The sequence below is a fragment of the Salvelinus namaycush genome, chromosome 8 (assembly GCF_016432855.1).
Source record: "Salvelinus namaycush isolate Seneca chromosome 8, SaNama_1.0, whole genome shotgun sequence".
Lineage (NCBI taxonomy): Eukaryota > Metazoa > Chordata > Actinopteri > Salmoniformes > Salmonidae > Salvelinus > Salvelinus namaycush.
The window spans coordinates 44,573,498-44,596,986 of record NC_052314.1 but is presented as its reverse complement, the minus strand read 5'-3'; the positions used below and the strand labels follow the sequence as shown (position 1 = coordinate 44,596,986).

Genomic DNA, 23,489 nt, shown 5'->3' with positions numbered 1-23,489 from the left:
CTTTTCGTGAAACTACCTCAGGCGAGCAAAACCTCGAGACTTGCTTAGATATCGTGCACCAGCTGTTGTTGACAAATATACATAGCCGCCACCCCTTGTATTACCAGAGGCTGCTGTTCTATCCTTCCGATAGTGTGTAACCCGCCAGCTGTATGTTATTCATGTCATCGTTCAGCCACGACTCTGTGAAACATAAGATATTAGTTTTTAATGTCCCGTTGGTAGGATATACTTGCTTTTAGTTCGTCCAATTTATTTTCCAGCGATTGTACGTTGGCTAATAGCACGGATGGCAAAGGCAGATTAGCCACTCGTCGCCTGATCCTCACAAGGCACCCCGATCTCCTTCCGCGAAATCGCCGTCTCGTTCTCCTGCGAATGACGGGGATGAGGGCCTGTTCAGGTGTCTGGAATAAATCCCTCTCGACTCATTAAAGAAAAATTCTTAATCCAATTCAAGGTGAGTAATCGCTGTTCTGATGTCCAGAAGCTCTTTTCGGTCAAGAGACGGTAGCAGCAACATTATGTACAAAATAAGTTACAAACAATGCGAAAAAACTAACAAAATAGCACAGTTGTTAAAAGCCAATAAAATGGCAGCCATCCTCTCCGGCGCCATTATAGTTCTGTGTCTCTGTTGCTGAGCTCTACAGAGTGTTTGATCTCAACCTTCAGCTGTCGCTCCTGGATCATCTTCTGCACCTGTGCTTCCAGCTGAGCCCTCCTTTCTCCATACTTTTCCTAGAGGGACGGTGTGTTGAGCCTTGTAGTGTGTCTCAGTGCAGAACTGACTCACATATGCCTACAGAACATCTCCAGGAGTCTGTCATGCTTCTTACACATCCTGTCGTCCAGGCTCTCCATGGGGTCGATCAGCATGTGTCTCTTCAGGGCTGAGGCTGCAGGACGAGTCTCACAGAAAGAGGTTAGACACACCAGGAAAGAAAGAAGTGCCTTGCGCTTTGTCCCAGTGCAGACATCACAGGCCACTTCTCCAGACTTAATAGGGTGCTGGCCTGGGCTGCTGGTAGCTTTCCCTTAAACTGATTTCCTGAAATAAAAGTATCAACACAGATCTGGTCTCCTATCAAAAGTAATTTTACACAGTGGACACTGGCATATGTAATTGCTATCCCAGTACTTTCTGATGCAGGTCTCAGTGAACACGTCCATAGATAGAGCACTGGAACTGCTCTTCAGACAGCAGACTGCTGTAGGAAGCCATGTCTAGACAGAGACCAAAGATGAAATTATAAAGCTATATTACACAATTATAATGCATTTACTGGAATTATTGTTATAACTTGTGATAATACTTTATGAATAAACACATCCAGCCTAGTTGAAGTGATCAATACATTAAACTGGATACCAGTGGAGGCTGCTGAGAGGACGGCTCATAATGGCTGAAATGGAGTGTAATGGCGGGAATACATTTACATTTAAGTCATTTAGCAGACGCTCTTATCCAGAGCGACTTACAAATTTTACCTTTATTTAACTAGGCAAGTCAGATTAGAACAAATTCTTATTTTTCATTAACGGCCTAGGAACAGTGGGTTAACTGCCTTGTTCAGGGGCAGAACGACAGATTTTTACCTTGTCAGCTCGGGGATTCGATCTTGCAACCTTTCGGTTACTAGTCCAACGCTCTAACCACTAGGCTACCTGCCGCCCAGAGTGAATGGAATGATATCAAACACATGAACCCCAGGACCCCCCCCCATTCTTTTGTTTGTTGATACCATTCCATTCCGGCCATTATTATGAGCATTCCTCCCCTCAACTCTCCACTGCTGGATACCAACATTTCGGTGAAGTTCGTTTAGTTTAGTAAAACATTTTGCCTGCTTGACATTTCAAACTGAATAGGGACCAAACTTGAAATGGAATTTTATATTCAACACTCCTTGGCTACGTTAAAGTTTTCGATGTCAGATCTACTGAACAAAATAATAAACACAACATGCAACCATTTCAAAGATTTTACTGAGTTAATTCATATAAGGATATCAGTCAATTTAAATAAATCCATTAGGCCCTAATGTATGGATTTCACATGACTGGGCAGGGGTGCAGCCATGGGTGGGCCTTGGAGGGCATTTGCCCACCCACTTGGCAGCCAGGCCCAGCCAATAAGGAGGAGGTGGAGGTCCTGGGCTGGTGTGGTTACACGTGGTCTGCGGTTGCGAGGCTGGTTGGATGTACTACCAAATTCTCTAAAATGACATTGGAGACAGCTTACAGTGCATTTGGAAAGTATTCAGACCCCTTGACTTTTTCCACATTTTGTTGTTACAGCTTTATTTTCCCCCTCATTAATCTACACACAATAACAAAGCAAAAACAGATTTTTAGAAATGTTTGCAAGTGTATTAAAAATAAAAAACAGAAAAATCACATTTACGTAAGTATTCAGACCCTTTACTCAGTACTTTGTTGAAACACAATTAGCAGTGATTACAGCCTAGATTCTTCTTGGGTATGAAGCTACAAGCTTGGCACACCTGCATTTGGGGAGTTGACACCAGTCTCAACGTCAACAGTGAAGAGGTGACTCCGGGATGATGGCCTTCTAAGCAGAGTTGCAAAGAAAAAGCCATATCTTAGACTGGCCTATAAAAAAAAAGATTAAGATGGGCAAAAGAACACAGACACTGGACAGGAACTCTGCCTAGAAAGCCAGCATCCTGGAGTCGCCTCTTTGCTGTTGACGTTGAGACTGGTGTTTTGCGGGTACTATTTAATGAAGCTGCCAGTTGAGGCCTTGTGAGGCGTCTGTTTCTCAAACTAGACACTAATGTACTTGTCCTCTTGCACAGTTGTGCACCGGGACCTCCCAATCTTTCTATTCTGTTAGAGCCAGTTTGCGCTGTTCTGTGAAGGGAGTAGTACACAGCGTTGTACGAGATCTTCAGTTTCTAGCCAATTTCTCACATTGAATAGCCTTCATTTCTCAGAACAAGAATAGTCTGACAAGTTTCAGAAGAAAGTCTTTGTTTCTGGCCATTTTGAGCCTGTAATCAAACCCAAAAATGCTAATGCTCCAGATACTCAACTAGTCTAAAGAAGGCCAGTTTTATTGCTTCTTTAATCAGAACGGTTTTCAGCTGTGCTAACATAATTGCAAAAGGGTTTTCTAATGATCAATTAGCCTTTTAAAATAATAAACTTGGATTAGCTAACACAATGTGCCATTGGAACACAGGAGTGATGGTTGCTGATAATGGGCCTCTGTACGCCTATGTAGATATTCCATAAAGAAAAATCTGCCATTTCCAGCTACAGTAGTCATTTTCAACATTGTCAATGTTTACACTGCATTTCTGATCAATTTGATGTAATTTTAAACGGACAAAAAATGTGAATTTCTAAGAGACCCCAAACTTTTGAACGGTAGTATAATTATTTTTTTTAACCTGTTTTCACTGTCATTATGGGCTTTTATGTGTAGATAGATGAGGATTTTTATTTTGTCCATTGTAGAATAAAGCTGTAATTTAACAAAATGTGGAAAAAGTCAGGAGGCCTGAATACTTTTTGAATGTACTGTATGGTAGAGAAATGAACATTGAATTGTCTGGCAACAGCTCTGGTGGAAATTCCTTCATTCAGCATGCCAATTACACGCTCCCTCAAAACTTGAGACATCTGTGGCATTGTGGTGTATGACAAAACTGCACATTTTAAAGTGGCCTTTTATTGTCCACAGCACATGGTGCACCTGTGTAATGATCATGCCGTTTAACCACCTTGATATGCCACACCTGTCAGGTGGATGGATTATCTTGGCAAAGGAGAAATGCTCACTAATAGAGATGTAAACAAATGTGTGCATAAAATGAGAGAAGCTTTTTTTGTGCGTCTGGAACATTTCTGGGATTGTTTATTTCAGCTCATGAAACCAACACTTTACATGTTGCGTTTGTATTTTTGTTCAGTGTAATTAGCCTAGCACGCAAAGGCACACAAATGAGTACAAACATCAATCCCTGCAAACAAACTCCACTATCAACTCTCAAATATCTTATAGGAGTGCTGATCTAGGATCAGTTACACCTCTTCGATCATAACAAATAAGATTACATGGACAGGGAGGACTTGATTCTAGATCAGCTCCTCTACGGGCCCTGGAGTGGTTTTCCCCAAGTGAATTTCCTTTTAAAAAGGATGCACAAAATGTCATCTTTACCTTACATCTTTCATGGTTAGTTACACCAACTAATGTAGTTTGTGGGCATTCCTTTGAACTGACACACAATCCAACCAAGTAGGTACAAATGAAGACAGCATCAGGAAGTCACTTTTCCTTTTTTTATTTTTCAAAATGACTTGTGTTTCTGTACAACAAATTCTGTAGCAGACCGCTGCTCCACTTTGTATTGAACCTGAACGTAACTTGGCCTCCCTGTACAACAGTTCTATATCCCACCACACACATCCACTCCTCTTTCTATCAGATTCTCGCTCATCCCCGCCCCACCAACTGAGTTGTATCTCAATAGTCTTATGAGTCCCTCCCTCATCTCTCCGTTTGCAACGATGTGAAAGGACAGGTTAAAGTGAATTTCCACCAAAGTCCTTTCACCTGTGCTGTGTTTCCTATATGCCCGGTAAAGGGGATGAAACAAGGAAAATGAACTACTTTTGACTATTGAGACCCACCCCTAAGCGTACATCAGCACTACATATGGACAGCGACATCACATTCTGTCCCATCAGCTCGGTCTTCATGCCCTAGTCTAAAAATCACAGCCTCTGAAAACGAATCCAGCATGTTCCGTCGTGAACAACGTGTAAACTGAAGTAAACGACCCCAGACGTGTCGAGGTAACTTAGAGGTTAGAGTATCGAAATGCATCACTGGAGAACCAATGTTTCCCACCCCACCATTTTGTTGTAATGTTGGTGCTGTTCAGAGTTGGCAGTGTGAGTTTAGGAGCCAATGGTAGATGATTCTTCTACACATGGGCTCGGTTAGAATACTTTAAAAATGGCTCATTCCTTTCTTTTACTTGACTACTGATGAGTGGTAAGGTGAAAGCATAAGTGGCGACACTTAGCTTCAATCCAATTCTATCCAGAAATAACTCCCGCCTTCCTTTCTGGAAGTTAAGAAACGACAATGTAATATTCATATTCTAAGTTATTTATAATGTATGCACTTCCTTTTTTTTGGCTGTTTATATATTTTTAAAGACCAAATAAATTAAACCAACAAATTCAGAGTATTTTTGGTGGGGTGTAGTAGTGTATAGGATAAGTAATGTAGTGTACAATCAACAAGCTTGGCTGGTCCGTATCAACATGAACCACAAGAAGAGAGGTACAATATGGCACAAAACGTGCTGGATTACAGAGGCTGACTTTAGGAGACACTGTATGGTAGATCTAGAATTCATTATATTGACACATACAGCTAAAAACATGAACGGCCCCGTCCACATTTAATACTGGTTCTATAACACTACAACCTTTTGTGGTAATGCACTGCCCAGTAGACTCCGACCCTGAGACCAGAGGGAATGCTTGGGCAAAGGTAGTGTTTTTTCTTCTCTTTAAAAAATAATAAAAACAATGAATTTCCCCCCCCATAGCGCTCCATAACAGTAACATTGCTCTTACTCCCCACCTAGTGGTCAAAATTGGCAATTAAAACATTTAAAAAAATGTTTTCTTTAAACAAAATTAGTGTGTACAACAAACATTACAACTGCTCTAGTAGTAATAATAACAATAATAATAGCAAACATATCTATTTTCCCTCAAAACTATTTTCCAATTTCTATTCACATGGCAAAAGTATCATTATTATTACTCTACCAGCGTTTCAGAGTTAGTGCTTTTATGTACACTAAGTACAATGTAGGACAAAGATGTTGAACAGTGAACAATCTCCAATTTTACTGTCAAACTTCTGACAGGTATTATATACTTATATGCATTTCTATAAACATGTATGAATACAAATGCTTTCTGTACATCACTTTCATGCATTGAACTGTAATAACTGCTTTATGCACATGTACATTACACACACCTACCAGGCTGTGTGTCCAGGAATGGGTCAAGCATGAAAAAACTAAGCGAGCATTCAGCGCTGTACCCACACACCCACTTTCAGAATGTTCACAGGGAAATTATTGCTCGGCAGTGGCAGAGTTGTCTTGGGTCAGCCGAGCCACCGGATGGCAGTGTTACATTTGTCATCAATTTGAAAATCCTATTACCAAAAAAAAAAAACTTTCTGTAGTTGCCTCCCGAGGTTCAGCTCCTTGCTTCACCACAAATGGACAGTATATGACCTATCATTAACTAGTATGCTTCACGTGTTAGTTTCTGCGTTATTTACATAGTTTACATTGTATTTTATAGCACCCTCTTTCAAATAGAGCAGTATCGCCACAACCATTCATTTCTCTCAGTTTGATGTCAGCAGAGAAATTGCTGTTAAAACTCCCCTTTCCTCCCACTTGTATCCCTTCCATCTGTCTGTGCAGACATAATACTCTATGGTGTCTGTCTACTCTAAGCAGCTAGTCTGCTCAACTGACCTCTACTGATGGCCAGGCCAGTCGGACCATATTGTTAATAGCCCCACCCCCTCCCTCATCTAAACCCCTCCCTCCCCTGAATTTGTGAGAGATGACCTCTTCCAATAAAAACAATCCCCTTGAACAATAGGAACCGTGGACTTGCTTTGGCTCCACCCTTTGTGGTGGTAAACCTGTTAGCACCACCCCCTCCATGAACAAACACTCTTACAGAAGAGAGAGCAGGGACATTCAACCCCCCCGCCCGCCTACACACACACACTACTCACTGCATGGCATATCTCAAACTACACCCTATTCCCAATACGAGGGTTAGGGTGTCGTTTCAGACGCAGCCTCAGAGAAGGGGCAGGCTTGGTTTGTTCTCTTACCGCGCCCCTTTAAGACTGAGGGGTGGAGCCTATCGTTGCCCTTCCCCTTTAAGAGTAGGAGAGGTGGGATCCATTGGAGATGTGCGAGGTGACCGAGGTGCTCCGGCTCAGACCCCCCTCGCCCCCCCCTGCCCCGCCGGGCCCCCCTGAGGCCGTCCTCCTCAGGGGCTGGGGGCTGTTCCTCAGGGCCATCAGGCTGGGGCCCCTGGCCACCAAACCCCCGTATCCCCCTCCCTGGGAAGACGAGGAGGAGGAGGAGGAGGGCGGGGAGGAAGAGTAGAGGGAGATGGGTGGTGGGGGAGGCGGAGGTGGCAGGAGAGCGAGGGACTGGGCTGAGGCGTGTTGGGAGAGGTGGTGGTGATGAACTCCTCCTCCATGGTGGTGGTGGTGGTGGTGGTGTCCTCCTCCCCCCCCACCTCCCCACTCTCTCTCCCTGTCCCTCTCACGGTCCTCGCGCTCGCGGCTCTCTCGGTACAGGTGTGGCGTGCTCTGGTGGTGGTGGTGCTGGGGGAGGTAGTGTTGTTGCTGCTGCTGGTGATGGTGATGATGGTGGGAGGATGAGGAGGAAGATGAGGAGTTGGAGGAGTGGCCTCTACCACTCATGTTCATCTCACTATCCCTCCCCAGGCCGTGAGACGAAGTGATCGACTCGGCACGGCTGAACCCTCCTCCACCGCTGCAGCTGTTCTGGCTACGCCACGAAGGGGGCACCACCGAGTTCTGCACACCATGGCTCCAGTGGCTCCCGGAGCGAGGGACAGGGCGGGAGGGCCAGCCCCCGGGGCCAGAGGAGGGGCTGGGGTAGCCCTGGTTGAAGGCCTCGGCGGGGATGCCAGTCAGCGCCATGTTGCTGAAGCCAAGACGCATGCTCTCCGAGTCAAAAGCCTCGATCTCCCGAGCCTGGCGCTCCAGTAGAGTACGGATACGCTCTGAACGCTCGTTCTGCAGAGACAGCATCTCTTCCTCAATCTAAGAGAGGGGGGATGCAATAAGACTACAAACTGGTTGTGTCCCAATAATTTTTTAAATGGCCTATCCTTTTTGGTGTCATGTATATTGTACATATTCTCTTGCGCACACGCAACCCCCCCCCAACACACACAATCCCTTCAGACACCCCTCCACCCATCTCTCACCCGCTGTTCCAGCAGGGCCCTGCGGATGGACACCCTTTGCTCCAGGTCATTGGCCTCTCTCTCATGCTGGGAGTCTGTGTGGATCTTGATCTTGCTCTGGTAAGCGTTCAGCAGCTCCAACTCCTGCTGCAGCTGCATCCGCAGCACCTGGTACTCCGCTTCCTGGGTCTCATCCAATCGCAACTAAAGAAGGAAGAGGGGGAGGGCTGGACGTCAGTAGAGCACACCCTGGTCTAAATGGACAGTTTGGGGAAGTCTACCACTCAAAATGTGGTATTTGTAGTCCTAATTTGTAATTTTAGTAGTTCTAGAGCTTAGCATGGACGTTGTAGGTGTTTGATGAACTGAAATATGTTGGTATACATTTTTGGTGTAGCTGGTTTAATATGTAGTTGTGTAGTGGGTGTGATCTGCAGTGTGTGCGTGTCTTTGTGTGGGTTGTCTCTCAGCGTGTGTGTGTGTGTGTGTGTGTGTGTGTGTGTGTGTAGTTGTTCTGTAGTATAACGTCTTCGTAATTGTCAGGTGTAGGAGAGGTGCACGGTAGGGTCCTTGCCTTACTCACAGCCTGTGTGGACAGCATGTCGTTGATGGAGTGGTCGTACTGCTCGGCCAGGATGGCCAGTTTCCTGGTCTGCTCCTCCTTCAGCCTCTTGAGCACCGCCTTGTGGTCGGCCTTGGGAGTGCTCTCCAACAGGTGGTTCCTCAGGGCCTTGTACTGACGTGTCTGGATCTTACAAGTGTCCTGGAACTGACGCTTGATCTGGAGCTCCTTGGACTGGGAAGAAGTGAGAGGGGAGAGTGAGGGAAGGGAGAGGGGGAGTGAGGGAAGGGAGAGGGGGAGTGAGGGAAGGGAGAGGGGGAGTGAGGGAAGGGAGAGGGGGAGTGAGGGAAGGGAGAGGGGGAGTGAGGGAAGGGAGAGGGGGAGTGAGGGAAGGGAGAGGGGGAGTGAGGGAAGGGAGAGGGGGAGTGAGGGAAGGGAGAGGGGGAGTGAGGGAAGGGAGAGGGGGAGTGAGGGAAGGGAGAGGGGGAGTGAGGGAAGGGAGAGGGGGAGTGAGGGAAGGGAGAGGGGGAGTGAGGGAAGGGAGAGGGGGAGGGCGGGAAGGGAGAGGGGGAGGGCGGGAAGGGAGAGAGGGGCGGGGGCGGACGTGAGGGAAGAAAGGAGGGGCGGACGTGAGGGAAGAAAGGAGGGGCGGACGTGAGGGAAGAAAGGAGGGGCGGACGTGAGGGAAGAAAGGAGGGGCGGACGTGAGGGAAGAAAGGAGGGGCGGACGTGAGGGAAGAAAGGAGAGAGGGGGGAGTGAGGGAGGAGGAGCCTTACCTTGAGGCTCTTGGGCTGCTGGCGGACCTCCACGGTGTGTTTCTGCCGGAGCTCCTGCTCCCTCCTCTTGTTGTACTCCATCTGGTTGGTGAGCTCCGTCTGGTGCTGCGTGCGGATCAGGTCAGCCCGCGTACGCTGCACCGCCCCCAGCTGACGGAACTCCAGCTCCTGGGTGGACTCGTGGTGCCTCAGCAGCATGGCACACTCCAGGTCCCTCTGGGTCTGCTTCTTGTTCAGGTCCTGGGGGGGAGGGGGGAGGGGGGAGGAGAAAAATAAAAACAGGTATAGGAAGAAAGATGGAGAGAGGGAGAGGGAATGAGAGAAGGTAGGAAACGTGTCAAATAAGTGATCACAATACAATTAAATAGCTTGTCTGTGTAACACACGTCAAAAAAGTTGACACCTACTCATTCAAGTTATTTTCTTAATTTTTACTATTTTCTACATTGTAGAATAATAGTGAAGACATAATTATGCACACATGGAATCATGTAGTGACCAAAAAAATGTTTTAGCACACTTGGCACTCTCAACCAGCTTCACCTGGAATGGTTTCCCAACAATCTTGAAGGAGTTCCCACATAAGTTGAGCACTTGTTGGCTGCTTTTCCTTTACTCTGAGGTCCAACTCATCCCAAACCATCTCAATTGGGTTGAGGTTGGGTGATTGTGGAGGCCAGGTCATCTGATGCAGCACTCCATCACTCTCCTTCTTGGTCAGATGGGACTTACACAGCCTGGAGGTGTGTTGGTTCATTGTCCTGTTGAGAAACAAATGATAGTGGGACTAAGCCAAAACCAGATGGGATGGCGTATTGCTGCATAATGCTGTGGTAGCCATGCTGGTTAAGTGCGTCTTGAATTCTAAATAAATCACTGACTGTCACCAGCAAAGCACACCCACACCATAATCTCCTTATCCATGCTTCACGGTGGGAACCACAATTGCGGAGATCTGTTCACCTACTTTGCGTCTCACAAAGACATGGCGTTTGGAACCAAAAATCTCAAATTTGGACTCATCAGACCAAAAGGAGAGATTTCCACCGGTCTAATATCCATTGCTCGTGTTTCTTGGCAAAAGCAAGTCTTTTCTTATTGGTGTCCTTGTAGTGGTTTCTTTGCAGCAATTCGACCATGAAAGCCTGATTCACGCAGTCTCCTCTGAACAGTTGATGTTGAGATGGATCTGTTACTTGAACTCTGTGAAGCATTTATTTGGGCTGCAATTTCTGAGGCTGGTAACACTAATTAACTTATCCTCTGCAGCAGAGGTAACTCTGGGTCTTCCTTTCCTGTGGCGGCCCTCATGAGAGCTGGTTTCATCATAGCGCTTGATGGTTTTTGCGACTGCACTTGAAGACGCTTTCAAAGTTCTTGACATTTTCTGGATTGATTGACCTTCATGTCTTAAAGTAATGATGGACTGTAGTTTGTCTTTGCTTATTTAAGCTGTTCTTGCATAATATGGACTTGGTATTTTACCAAATAGGGATGGGCTCAAACGCATTAAGGAAAGGAATTCCACAAATTAATTCCATTATCAGCAACCATCACTCCTGTGTTCCAATGACAACAGTCTCAACGTCAACAGTGAAGAGGCGACTCCGGGATACTGGCCATCTAGGCAGAGTTCCTCTGTCCAGTGTCTGTTCTTTTGCCCATCTTAATCTTTACTTTTATTGGCCAGTCTGAGCTATGGCTTTTCTTTGCAACTGCCTAGAAGGCCAGCTTCCCGGAGTCGCCACTTCACGGTTGCCGTTGAGACTGGTGTTCTGCGGGTACTATTTAATTAAGCTGCCAGTTGAGGACTTGTGAGGCATCGGTTTCTCAAACTAGACACTCGAATGTACTTGTCCTCTTGCTCAGTTGTGCACCGGGGTCTCCCACTCCTCTTTCTATTCTGGTTAGAGACAGTTTGCGCAGTTCTGTGAAAGGAGTTGTACACAGCGTTGTACGAGATCTTCAGTTTCTTGGCAATTTCTAGCATGGAATAGTCTTCATTTCTAAGAACAAGAATAGACTGACGAGTTTCAGAAGTTACTTGTTTCTGGTCATTTGGAGCCCGTAATCGAACCCAAGAATGCTGAAAAATCCAGTCACTCAACTAGTCTAAAGAGGGCCAGTTTTATTGCTTATTTAATCAGAACAGTTTTCAGCTGTGCTAACATAATTGCAAAAGGGTTTTCTAATGATCAATTAGCCTTTTAAAATAATAAACTTGGATTAGCTAACACAATGTGCCATTGGAACACAGGAGTGATGGTTGCTGATAATGGGCCTCTACGCCAATGTAGATATTCCATTAAAAAATCTGCCGTTTCCAGCTATAATAGTCATTTACAACATTAACAATGTCTACACTGTATTTCTGATCAATTTGATGTTATTTTAAAATTGATACTTTTTTTGCTTTTCTTTCAAAAACAAGGACATTTCTAAATGACCCCAAACTTTTGAACGGTAGTGTGTGTGTGGTGTGCATGGATGCATGCACGTACATACGTATTTAGACAATTGCCTTGAGACATGGATTGTGTACAGTGGTTCATCCTTTAAAAGTTGCAGCGTACTGCAGCACAGCTTGCGTGGTGCCGCAGAATTCTATGGCAACCACTGGTACTATTAGTGCTAGTTTTACCACCAGAGGGCATCTTTAATTCTCTCTCGGAGGCCTGATGACTCCTTGCGGTACGACTACCTGGTCGTGCTGCTGCTCCAGTTTCAACTGTTCAGCTTGCGGCTATGGAACCCTGACCTGTTCACCAGACGTGCTACCTGTCCCAGACCTGCTGTTTTCAACTCTCTAGAGACAGCAGGAGTGGTAGAGATACTCTGAATGATCGGCTATGAAAATGTATCATTTACTCCTGAGGTGCTGACCTGTTGCACCCTCTACAACCACTGTGATTATTATTACTTGACCCTGCTGGTCATCTATGAACATTTGAACATCTTGGCCATGTTGTGTTATAATCTCCACCCGGCACAGCCAGAAGAGGACTGGCCACCCCTCATAGCCTGGTTCCTCTAGGTTTCTTCCTAGGTTCTGGCCTTTCATGGGAGTTTGTCCTAGCCACTGTGCTTCTACACCTGAATTGCTTGCTGTTTGGGGTTTTAGGCTGGGTTTCTGTACAGCACTTTGTGACATCAGCTGATTTTAGAAGGGCTTTATAAATACATTTGATTGATTTTATAGTCTTCAATAATGGCTGTACAAGACAATTTAAAATGTTTTTTGTAAGAACATAGTATATGGGACTGATTTGAATAAATCTTGCGGTGTTTCTATTTCAAGAAAAATGAAAAACCCTCTGGTTACGTTAGGATGGAACGGAAAATATGGAGCTGTACAACATGACGGTCGGAGTAGGCTACAGTACCTGGCTATTTCGCTAAAGAAACCCTGTGTCGTGCGAGCACGTGGGAGACCGGGGTTCAATTTCCCGACAGGGAGGAGGGAGTAGGCTTGTAAATAAGAATGTTCTTAACTGACTTGCCTAGTTAAATAAAGAGCTTAACATTTCCGCACCCATATGTTTTAATTCTAGTCTAATCAATTCCTAAACGGAGATCCAGTGAAAATAAAAATCTCTGATTTATCAACACCAGTCCCTTTGTCTCAGAGCAGCGCAAAACTAAAATAGTTGTTGTAGGCTTTTGCTTCAAATCCTATTTCTTCTAACTTCAATATGCCCTTTAAATAAATAAGACCTTCACCTGTTTTAACAGTACAATACTCAACACTAATGAGACTCATTTTGCCTCCGGCAGGCCTACAGTATATCGAAAATATGACCTGACTCTCCGCCAAAAATGACATACAGTTGAAGTCAGAAGTTTACATACACCTTTAAAAACTCAGTTTCTCAATTCCTGACATTTAATCCAACTAAGTATTCCCTGTCTTAAGTCAGTTAGGATGACCACTTTATTTTAAGAATGTGAAATGTCAGAATAATAGTAGAGAGAATGATTTATTTCAACTTTTATTTCATTCATCACATTCCCAGTGGGTCAGAAGTTGACATACACTCAATTAGAATTTTGGTAGCATTGCCTTTAAATTGTTTAACTTGGGTCAAACATTTTGGGTAGCCTTCCACAAGATTCCCACAATAAGTTGGGTCAATTTTGGCCCATTCCTCCTGACAGAGCTTGTGTAACTGAGTCAGGTTTGTAGGCCTCCTTGCCCGCACATGGTTTTTTAGTTCTGCCCACACATTTTCTATAGGATTGAGGTCAGGGCTTTGTGATGGCCACTCCAATACCTTGACATTGTTGTCCTTAAGCCATTTTGCCACAACTTTGGAAGTATGCTTGGGGTCATTGTCAATTTGGAAGACTAAGTTTTAACTTCCTGACTGATGTCTTGAGATGTTGCTTCAATATATCCACAATTTTCATTCCTCATGATGCCATCTATTTTGTGAAGTGCACCAGTCCCTCCTGCAGCAAAGCACCCCCACAACATGATGCTGCAACCCCCATGATTCACAATTGGGATGGTGTTCTTTCGGCTTGCAAGCCTCCCCCAATTTCCTCCAAACATAACGATGGCCGTTATGGCCATTTGTTTCATCAGACCAGAGGACATTTCTCCAAAAAGTACAATCTTTGTCCCCATGTGCAGTTGCAAACCGTAGTCTGGCTTTTTTAATGGCGGTTTTGGAGCAGTGGCTTCTTCCTTGCTAAGCGGCCTTTCAGGCTATGTCGATATACGACTTGTTTTACTGTGGATATAGATGCTTTTGTACCCGTTTCCTCCAGCATCTTCACAAGGTCCTTTGCTGTTTTACTGGGATTGATTTGCACTTTTCACACCAAAGTACATTAATCTCTAGAAGACAGAACGCGTCTCCTTCCTAAGCGGTATGACGGCTGCGTGGTCCCATGGTGTTTATACTTGCGTACTATTGTTTATACAGATGAACGTGATACTTTCAGGCGTTTGGAAATTGCTGCCAAGGATGAACCAGACTTGTGGAGATCTATTTTTTTCTTAGGTCTTGGCTGATTTCTTTTGATTTTCCCATGATGTCAAGCGAAGAGGCACTGAGTTTGAAGGTGGGCCTTGAAATACATCCACAGGTACACCTCCAATTGACTCAAATTATGTCTATTAGCCTATCAGAAGCTTCTAAAGCCATGACATCATTTTCTGGAATTTTCCAAGCTGTTTAAAGCACAGTCAACTTAGTGTATGTAAACTTCTGACCCACTGGAATTTGGATACTGTGAATTATAAGTGAAATAATCAGTCTGTAAAAAATTGTTGGAAAAATCACTTGTGTCATGCACACAGTAATGTCCTAACCAACTTGCCAAAACTATAGTTTGTTAACAAGAAATTTGTGGAGTGGTTGAAAAACGAGTTTTAATGACTCCAACATAAGTGTATGTAAATTTCCGACTTCAACTGTATAGAGGATTGGAGAATTCTAAATTAAAACCAAAAGCCGTCTCATGGGTCTCCCGGTGGCGGCCGGCACGGGTATCTGTAGCAATGCATTTTGCATTTTACAGACAGCTGCGCCACTGGGGAGGCCCCATCCACAAAGTATCAAAATACAGAGAAGCGTTGGTAAAGGTATATTGTCCTGCTAATAGCCCATAATGGGCAATTATAATACTGTACATGGTGTCCGGGTCAGCATAACAAAAACATTTCTTTATTAAAAGACAGAAAGAATGTTGGTACTTTTGATCCAAAGCCATGAATGAGTGAGTCACTCAGCTTTATGTAGGTGCCACTATATGACTGTGCCATCAACTTGATAATATAACGATATTTGAGGTTATTTCGTTTTCAAAAAACGAAAGTGAGCGATTGTAATCAGAATAAAAAGGCCAAAACATTTATTTCTGTTTCTAAGAGGGAGAGAAACGCTGGGCCAATTGTGTGCCGCCCTATGGGACTCCCAATCACGGTCGGATGTGATAAATAATAATAATACTTTTTGTTGTATTACTTGTTTTGTCTTTTCTGGTCGATTAAACTGAAATTCCAACCAATCATGGCCGGTTGTGATACAGCCAACCTAACTAAGAAATACATTTGACGATAGATTTCTCCCCCTACCCACCTTCTAGGCAAGTCTATTGTCCAGCTACCTGCTAATAGCCATAATGGCGCTGTACAACGTGACCGTGTGTGTTTGAAAGACTATTTTCCAGTAAACTACAATTTGTTTACCTTCATTAGACAACTTTGTTAAAATATTTCTGTAATTCAGTGATAATATTCCCCTAGTAATTAATTACGGATCCATAACTAAATCAACATCTGTATTTTGAAGACTATTTTTATCATTATTTTATTAACGAAAACATAAAGATGCCATTATTAGTTACATTGTTTTAGTTTGAACGTGCAGACTGGCACTAAGAACAGCGGGAACATTTCCCTAGTCAACGCCATTATTAGTGCAATGCCCCTTAAAGTGTTCCTCTGTGCTACCCAGTGTGGCGGTCCACCCCCCCCTCCCCCATGGGCTAGGTCCGTCTTCTGTGCATGGCTCTGCGGCCCATCCCCTGCCTTCGTGCCTTGAACCTCACGCGCTTTCAGTAGATACAGCTGCAGAACTGCAAGGCAATCCCAAGGTGTGCCACTCGGGAGTCATGACCAATAAATATATATTGTCTTGCTAATAACAGGGTTAATAATACATCTGTGAGAATATCCAAGGGGATTTTATATAAATTCTTAAATTAATAATAATTGCTTTGTTTAAAAAATATATATATATATTTTGGAGATTATTTATTTACTAATTTGTAAATAAAGCCAGTTAGTTATTTAGAATGATTTATTTCTGTTTTTAGAGGGAAAGAAACCAAAAACCTACAGTCATCTCACGGGTCTCCCAGTCGAGACCGGCACAGGTATTGAACCAGCATCTGTAACACAGCTTGCACTGCTATGCAGTGTCTTAAGACCGTTGCGCCACTCAAACGCTGTACAACGTGACTGGTCGGGAGTGGGCTACACTACTACAGTAAGAGAAAAATAATCCTAACAAAATAAAATAAAAACCTTAGTCTAACAACACTTTTAGCAAGTAATACTGAAGTCGTGCACAATTATCCGTTTCTATTTAGGTTTATGTCGCCCATTCACTGTCAGAGACACAGTAGGACCCAAAAGCATAATCAGTGCTCTAACTCCCTCTTGCGCTGGTCTGTAGCAATGAAGTTACCTCTAAGTACTGCGGGGGAGGGGTTAGAACACTGAATACGCTTTTGGTATTTAACCCCTTTTATGGCAAGCCTAAACAAGCTCAGGGGTAAAAAATAAGTCGCATGCACTCACTGTGTGCAATAATAGTGTTTATTTAACATGATTTTTGAATGACTACCTCATCTCTGTACCCCACACAAACAAATATCTGTAAGGTCCGTCAGTCGAGCAGTGAATTTCAAACACAGATTCAACCAGAGTTTTTCCAATGCCTCGCAAGGAAGGGCACCTATTAGTAGAGGGTAAAAAAAGCAGACATTGAATAACCCTAGCAGCCTAAAGTTTGCCTCTCTCTGTTTTCATTTAAAGTTACAATATGTCACTTCTTGGGTGCCTGACCAAATTCACATGGAAATGTGAGTTATTGTTCTGTCATTCTAATTGAAAGTAAGTTCTAGAAGTGGTAGATCTGTTCTGTGTGCCATTTCTATGCTTCCGTTAAGTTTTGTTTTTGCGTCTTTTACTTTCGATTTTTTACACTCGTTTCAAACAGGAGAAAATATATTTGTAGTTATTGAAAATATATTACATAGTTGCCTTCGGAAAGTATTCAGACCCCTTGACTTTTCCCACATTTTGTTATGTTACAGCTTTATTCTAAAATGGATTAAATAAAACTATTTCCTCAGCAATCTACACACAATACCCCATAATGGCAAAGTGAATACAGGTTTCAAAATGTTAAAAAACAAAACAGAAATACCCTATTTACATAAATATTCAGACCCTTTGCTATGAGACTCAATTTAGCTGAGGTGCATCCTGTTTCCATTGATCATTGTTGAGATGTTTCTACAACTTGATTGGAGTCCACCTGTGGTAAATTCAATTGACTGGACATGATTTGGAAAGGCACAAATATATAAAGGTCCCACAATTGACAGTGCATGTCAGAGCAAAAACCAAGCCAGGAGCTCAAAGGAATTGTCCGTAGAGCTCTGAGACAGGATTGTGTTGAGGCACAGATCTGGGGAAGTGTACCAAAACATTTCTGCAGCATTGAAAATCACCCAAAACACAGCGGCCTCCATCATTCTTAAAATGGAAGAGCCCTAGTGTTCCTCTGTGAAGATGGGAGAACCTTCCAGAAGGACAACCATCTCTGCAGCACTCCACCAATCAGGCCTTTATGGTAGAGTGGCCAGACGGAAGCCACTCCTCAATAAAAAGGCACATGACAGCCCGCTTGGAGTTTGCCAAAAGGCACCTAAAGACTTAGACCATGAGAAACAAAATTCTCTGGTCTGATGAAACCAAGATTGAGCTCTTTGGCCTGAATGCCAAGCGTGATGTCTGGAGGAAACCTGGCACCATCCCTACAGTGAAGCATGGTGGTGGCAGCATCATGCTGTGGGGATGGTTTTCAGCGGTAGGGACTAGGAGACGAGTCAAGATTGAGGCAAAGATGAACAAAGCAAAGTACAGAGATCCTTGATGAAAACCTGCTCCAGAGTGCTCAGGACCTCAGTCTGGGGTGAAGGTTCACCTTCTAACAGGACAAAAACCCTAAGCACACAGTCAAAACAACGCAGGAGTGGCTTCGGGACAAGTCTCAATGTCCTTGAGGCCCAGCCAGAGCACGGACTTAAACCCAATCGAACATCTTTGGAGAGACCTGAAAATAGCTGTGACTCTCCCCATACAACCTGACTGAGCTCGAAAGGATCTGCAAAGGATAATAGGAGAAACACCCCAAATACAGGTGTGCCAAGCTTGTAGTGTCATACCCAAGAAAACTCAAGGCTGTAATCACTGCCAAAGGTTCTTCAACAAAGTACTGAGTAAAGGGTCTGAATAATTATGCAAATATGATATTTCAGTTTTTAGCCCAAAAAACTGTTTTTGCTTTGTCATTATGGGGTATTGTGTGTAGATTGTTTTTCCTCAAACAATTTAATACATTTTTGAATAACAAAATGTGGAAAAAGTCAACGGGTCTGAATACTTTCCAAAGGCACTGTATGTATGTATGTATGTATGCATGTAGCTCATACCTATTCATGTATAACTTTATGACCTGGATTTCCTGTCTTTGAAATTAATTTATTTTCATTTGCGCTCGTTAGCATATTTAGCAAGCAGCCTCTATGGAAATGTGCTATTACTTGTACAAATTTTGTTATTTGTTAGCATTCTAGTAATAGACACCCAATGGGCTTTGTGTTTTTTGGCACCCCCTTGTGTAATAAGGCAGTAATACCGTAAATCCTGGGATGAGAGAAGGATGGAATGACAATATGAAAATATGGCGAATCACACAACTAAATCGAGGCAACAGTTGAATTAGATGTGACTTTGAAAAATTGCAAAATTGCCTATCAAATAAATGTTTTATCACATTAGCCATATTAGTTTTGGGAAGCCCAATTGATTCTGATTTGAGGCATATAAAGTTAACTTATGCTTGAAGTTGATAATGTTGGGGGGAGGTTCTAAGGGATATGCTATATGGTGATGGACAAATCTGCCAATTAAAACCGGCGGCTGTTTTCGCCGCTCCTGCCATAAGCTTCCATTCAACTTGATTTAAGTTCAGATCTGAGGCGTTGTGAAACCAGATGGTTTGACAGAGAGAGAGAGCCGGCTGGTGGACAAGACCTCTGAGCAGGTCAATCTCCCCCAGTAATATACCTATACTATAGGTACTACAATAGGCCTGCTATACCTCTCTGAGTAGGTCTTGTTCCAGGTTGTGTCGGGCCAGCAGCATCTTCCTCTTGTACTGGCGACACTGCAGCTCGTAGTACTGCCTCTGTCTCCTCAGCAGCCCCGCCTCCTCCTCTGCCTGCAGCTGCTGTAGACACTCCTTCTGACGCACCAGCCATTCCTGCTTCTCCCTCTTAGGGGTCGACTGGTTCTCATTCAGTTCCTAGTAGAAACACAAGGGGAAGGGTTAGAGGGTGACACCATCAACTCATCACAACACAGGGGGAAGGGTTAAAAGGGTAGGGACGTGACAAATGGCTCAAAATTCCACGTCAATTCACAATGCAGAGTAATGGTACTAATACGCATGTATGAACACTAGGGCCGGGCTATTAAGTTACATGTACCCCAGTCATATACCCTTGAAAGTGCCACGGCTATTGCATGTTTGTCTGTCTGTAAGGGTACACTAAGGCTTTTTAAAATGCAGACATAAAAACCTTCTCTGGAGATCGTTTCGAGGTGCCACTGAACAGGCATTTTACTTGTCTGTAAAGGAATGCCGCTATTGAAGCGGAACTAACGTCCATCACTTGGTGATCAGAACTGTCAATCAAATTATCTCAAGCTGCCTGCATCTTCCATAGCAAGCTAGCAAGGAACGGAGGGAGAGGGGCACAGTATAGGCAGGTCGGCCACCAGACAGACGGAGTCAGGCCTAGTGCACGGTTCTATCTATCGGCAATCAAAAGCTGTATCTCGCAATTTTTTGCACTAAATCAACTTCAGTAGAGCAGGGCCTATCAATGAATAGGCTAGGGGAAGAGACCGAACACACATTTGCATCATTAGCGAAGACAAAGAGCAGACGAGCCAGCTGCACTGTGATTAAACATTTGTAGGAGGGAAAAAAAACAAAGTTTTAGCCCTTAGGAATTTTTACTTTAAGGATCCCAATTTCATTTAGACGTTCACACCCCTAGTTAAAGGCTGACACCAGCCACCCTTGCTTCTCCCTCTTAAGGGTCGACTGGTTCTCATTCAGTTCCTAGTAGAAACAACACATGGGGAAGATTTAGAGTAGAGATCATCAACTAGATTCAGCCACGTCCCGATCTTTTCTTGAACGGATGGTCGGGGGGACCGGAACAAATAATTTGTAGACTGCAAATTAACCGCAAGAAGCCCAAACAGATACAATGTTTGATTAAAACGTAATAATTTAGAATCTTGCTTACATTTGTATATGATGACTTGTTTCTCTATTATGCGTTGGACTACTTGGGAACAGATTTCTAAATCAAAAAATGTAGAACCTGGAGCTGATTTCCTGGTGTTTTTACAGTCTTATGTGAAAGAAGAAAAAATACATTTGTTTTATATTTTGCTCAGAAAAATTAGAGGGCCCAAATAAAATTTGGCCTGTGCGCCACCAGTTGGGGAACCCTGGGTTAGAATGTGACACCAGCCAATCAAAACAACACATGGGGAAGGGTTAGAGGGTGACACCAGCCACTCCTGGGTCAGCCCCATGTGACTACAATTGTACTGTTGTCCTGTATGGTTGTAATAAGGTAGTCGTGTGGTTGGAATAAGGTAGTCGTGTGGTTGGAATAAGGTAGTCGTGTGGTTGGAATAAGGTAGTCGTGTGGTTGGAATAAGGTAGTCGTGTGGTTGGAATAAGGTAGTCGTGTGGTTGGAACATGTGGATGGAATAAGGTTGTACCTCTTTGAGCTGGTCCTTGCGCTGACGGTACTGGCGTTTCTGAGACTCCAGTAGACTGGTCAGCTCTTTCTTCTGCTGGCTCAGGATATGCTGCTGGAACTTCTTCTCCTCAGCTAGGGCTGCCTTGGTCTGGGGAGAGAGAGAGGGAGGCATTTGGTATTATATTAGGATCCCCATTAACTGTTGCAAAAGCAGCAGCTACTCTTCCCGGGGTCCTCACAAAACACAATAGCTTTTTTTAAAGCTTACATATCAATACATACACAAACTATCTAGGTCAAATAGGGAAGAGGCGTTGCTTTACCCGTAGTTCCTTGCAAAATTGGCTCTATATAATACTGTACACTTTCTTGATTTTGTCCTGGATTTGGGGAATGAAAAGACCCCCGGTGAGGTCAGAGCTGTTTGTAAGTGGCCTACGCAAACAATTTGGGATTTTCAACACGTTTCTTTTAAAAAGAAGTGATGCAATCAGTCTCTCCTCAACTCTTAGCCAAGAGACTGGCATGCATAGTACTTATATCAGCCCTCTGATTACAATGAAGTGCAAGACGTTCCGCTCTGTTCTGAGCCAGCTGCAGCTTAACTAGGTCTTTCCTTGCAGCACTTCACAAGACTGGACAATAATCAATATAAGACTAAACCAGAGGCTGGAGGACTTGCTTTTTGGAAAGTGGCGTCAAAAAAGCAGAGCATCTCTTTATTACAGACAGACCGCTCCTCATCATTACAACCATTGAATCTATATGTTTTGACTAGGGATGCACGATATATCGGTAAGCATATCGGACAATATTAGCTAAAGATGCCAACATCGGCTCGATGTCTAGTTTAACGCCGATGTGCAATAACGATGTCAAAGCTGGCGTGCATACCTATATAACGTAGGTAGATGACGCCACAAAAAAATACAGAGCTACACAGCATTCCTAACCTAGCCCACAATGTCTGCCGTGTGGATCTATTTAGAAGTTTCAAAGGAAGATAACAAAAAGGTAATATGCAACTAAGCGCACACTTTCAACAACTAAATAAGTTCAAGTCAAACAGTCATTTGAAAGAGTAAGAAAATATCATCGAGACATCCATTAACGGCAAGATAATGGAATTCATTGCCCTTGATAATCAACCGTTCTCTGTCGTGGATGATGTTGGCTTTTGCCGACTGGTCGAGCACCTTGAGCCCCGGTACACACTACCAAGTAGGTAACAGTAATGTTGAAACGCACATCCATGAGCTACTTGCTATGGGCGTCACTGCTATAAGCTTCACGACTGACATTTGGACCAGCGATGTCAGCCCCATGAGCATGCTGAGTCTGACAGCACAGTGGGTCGACGAGGATGTCGTACTGAGGAAAGCCGTATTGCATGCTTGAGAATGTGCTGGATCTCATAGCGCTGCTGCCATTTAAAATGGCATTTGTGAACATGAACACACTCCTAGCTCCACTCAAACTACTGACTCGAGAAATAAGCTTATCAACTGCGTCTGTAGCAGACGTGATACCCTCTGTCATGGCATTGAAACGCCTGCTCAACAAAACTGCCAACACAGACCATGGGGTTAAAACTTGCAAAAGTACTCAAGGCTGTCAAATGTATTTATAAAGCCCTTCTTAAATCAGCTGATGTCACAAAGTGCTGTACAGAAACCCAGCCTAAAACCCCAAACAGCAAGCAACGCAGGTGTAGAAGCACGGTGGCTAGGAAAAACTCCCTAGAAAGGCCGGAACCTAGGAAGAAACCTAAAGAGGAACCAGGCTATGAGGGGTGGCCAGTGCTCTTCTGGCTGTGCCGGGAAGATGTTCAAATGTTCATAGATGACCAGCAGGTCAAATAATAATAATCACAGTGGTTGTAGAAGTTGCAACAGGTCAGCACCTCAGGAGTAAATGTCACACTAACTTTACAAAATTCAAACTTGCAATGCTTTTCTTTCATTATTTGTATTTTTATACCTGAATACGATGGCTCACTGTTCGTTGTTGGCATTTCCTGTCTAAGTTTTCCTAATTTGCCAATAAAGTACTCATTAAAATAATTGGCAACATCAAATGGTTTTGTGATGAAAAAGCCATCTAATTCGATAAAAGATGGAGTTGAATTTGTCTTTTGCCCATAATTTCATTTAAAGTACTCCAAAGTGTTTTCCCCATCATTTGTTATATCATTGATCTAGGCTTCATAATACAGTTTCTTCTTTTTTGTTGTTGAGTTTAGTCACATCATTTCTCAATTTGTAGTAAGTCAGCCAGTCAGATGTGCAGCCAGACTTAGCCACTACTTTTGCTCCATCTCTTTCACCTCATCAATCCATGGAGCCTTAACAGTTCTAACAGGCCTCCCGGGTGGCGCAGTGGTCTAAGGCACTGCATCGCTGTGCCACCAGAGATTCTGGGTTCGAGCCCAGGCTCACAGCCGGCTGCGACCGGGAGGTCCATGGGGCGACGCAGAATTGGCCCAGCGTCGTCCGGGTTAGGGGGGGGTTTGGCCGG

The 23,489-nt window shown here is 43.9% G+C and overlaps 1 protein-coding gene across 3 annotated transcripts in view; it reads right to left on the bottom strand.

Moving 5' to 3' along the window:
- Nucleotides 1–3,927: 3,927 nt before the first annotated feature.
- Nucleotides 3,928–23,489, bottom strand: part of LOC120052704 (serine/threonine-protein kinase TAO2-like) — a 36,395-nt gene continuing 16,833 nt past the window's right edge. For 2 of the 3 annotated variants that reach the window (XM_038999767.1, XM_038999768.1), the window contains exons 15-20: nt 20,992–21,120; nt 19,285–19,488; nt 9,380–9,619; nt 8,615–8,836; nt 8,062–8,244; nt 3,928–7,894 (exon numbers count right to left, since the gene is read on the bottom strand). In XM_038999767.1, coding sequence (XP_038855695.1) covers nt 6,974–7,894; nt 8,062–8,244; nt 8,615–8,836; nt 9,380–9,619; nt 19,285–19,488; nt 20,992–21,120 — 1,899 coding nt within the window. In that variant the 3' untranslated portion in view covers nt 3,928–6,973. The remainder of the gene's footprint in view (nt 7,895–8,061; nt 8,245–8,614; nt 8,837–9,379; nt 9,620–19,284; nt 19,489–20,991; nt 21,121–23,489) is intronic. The other variant, XM_038999769.1, reaches the window with a different exon arrangement.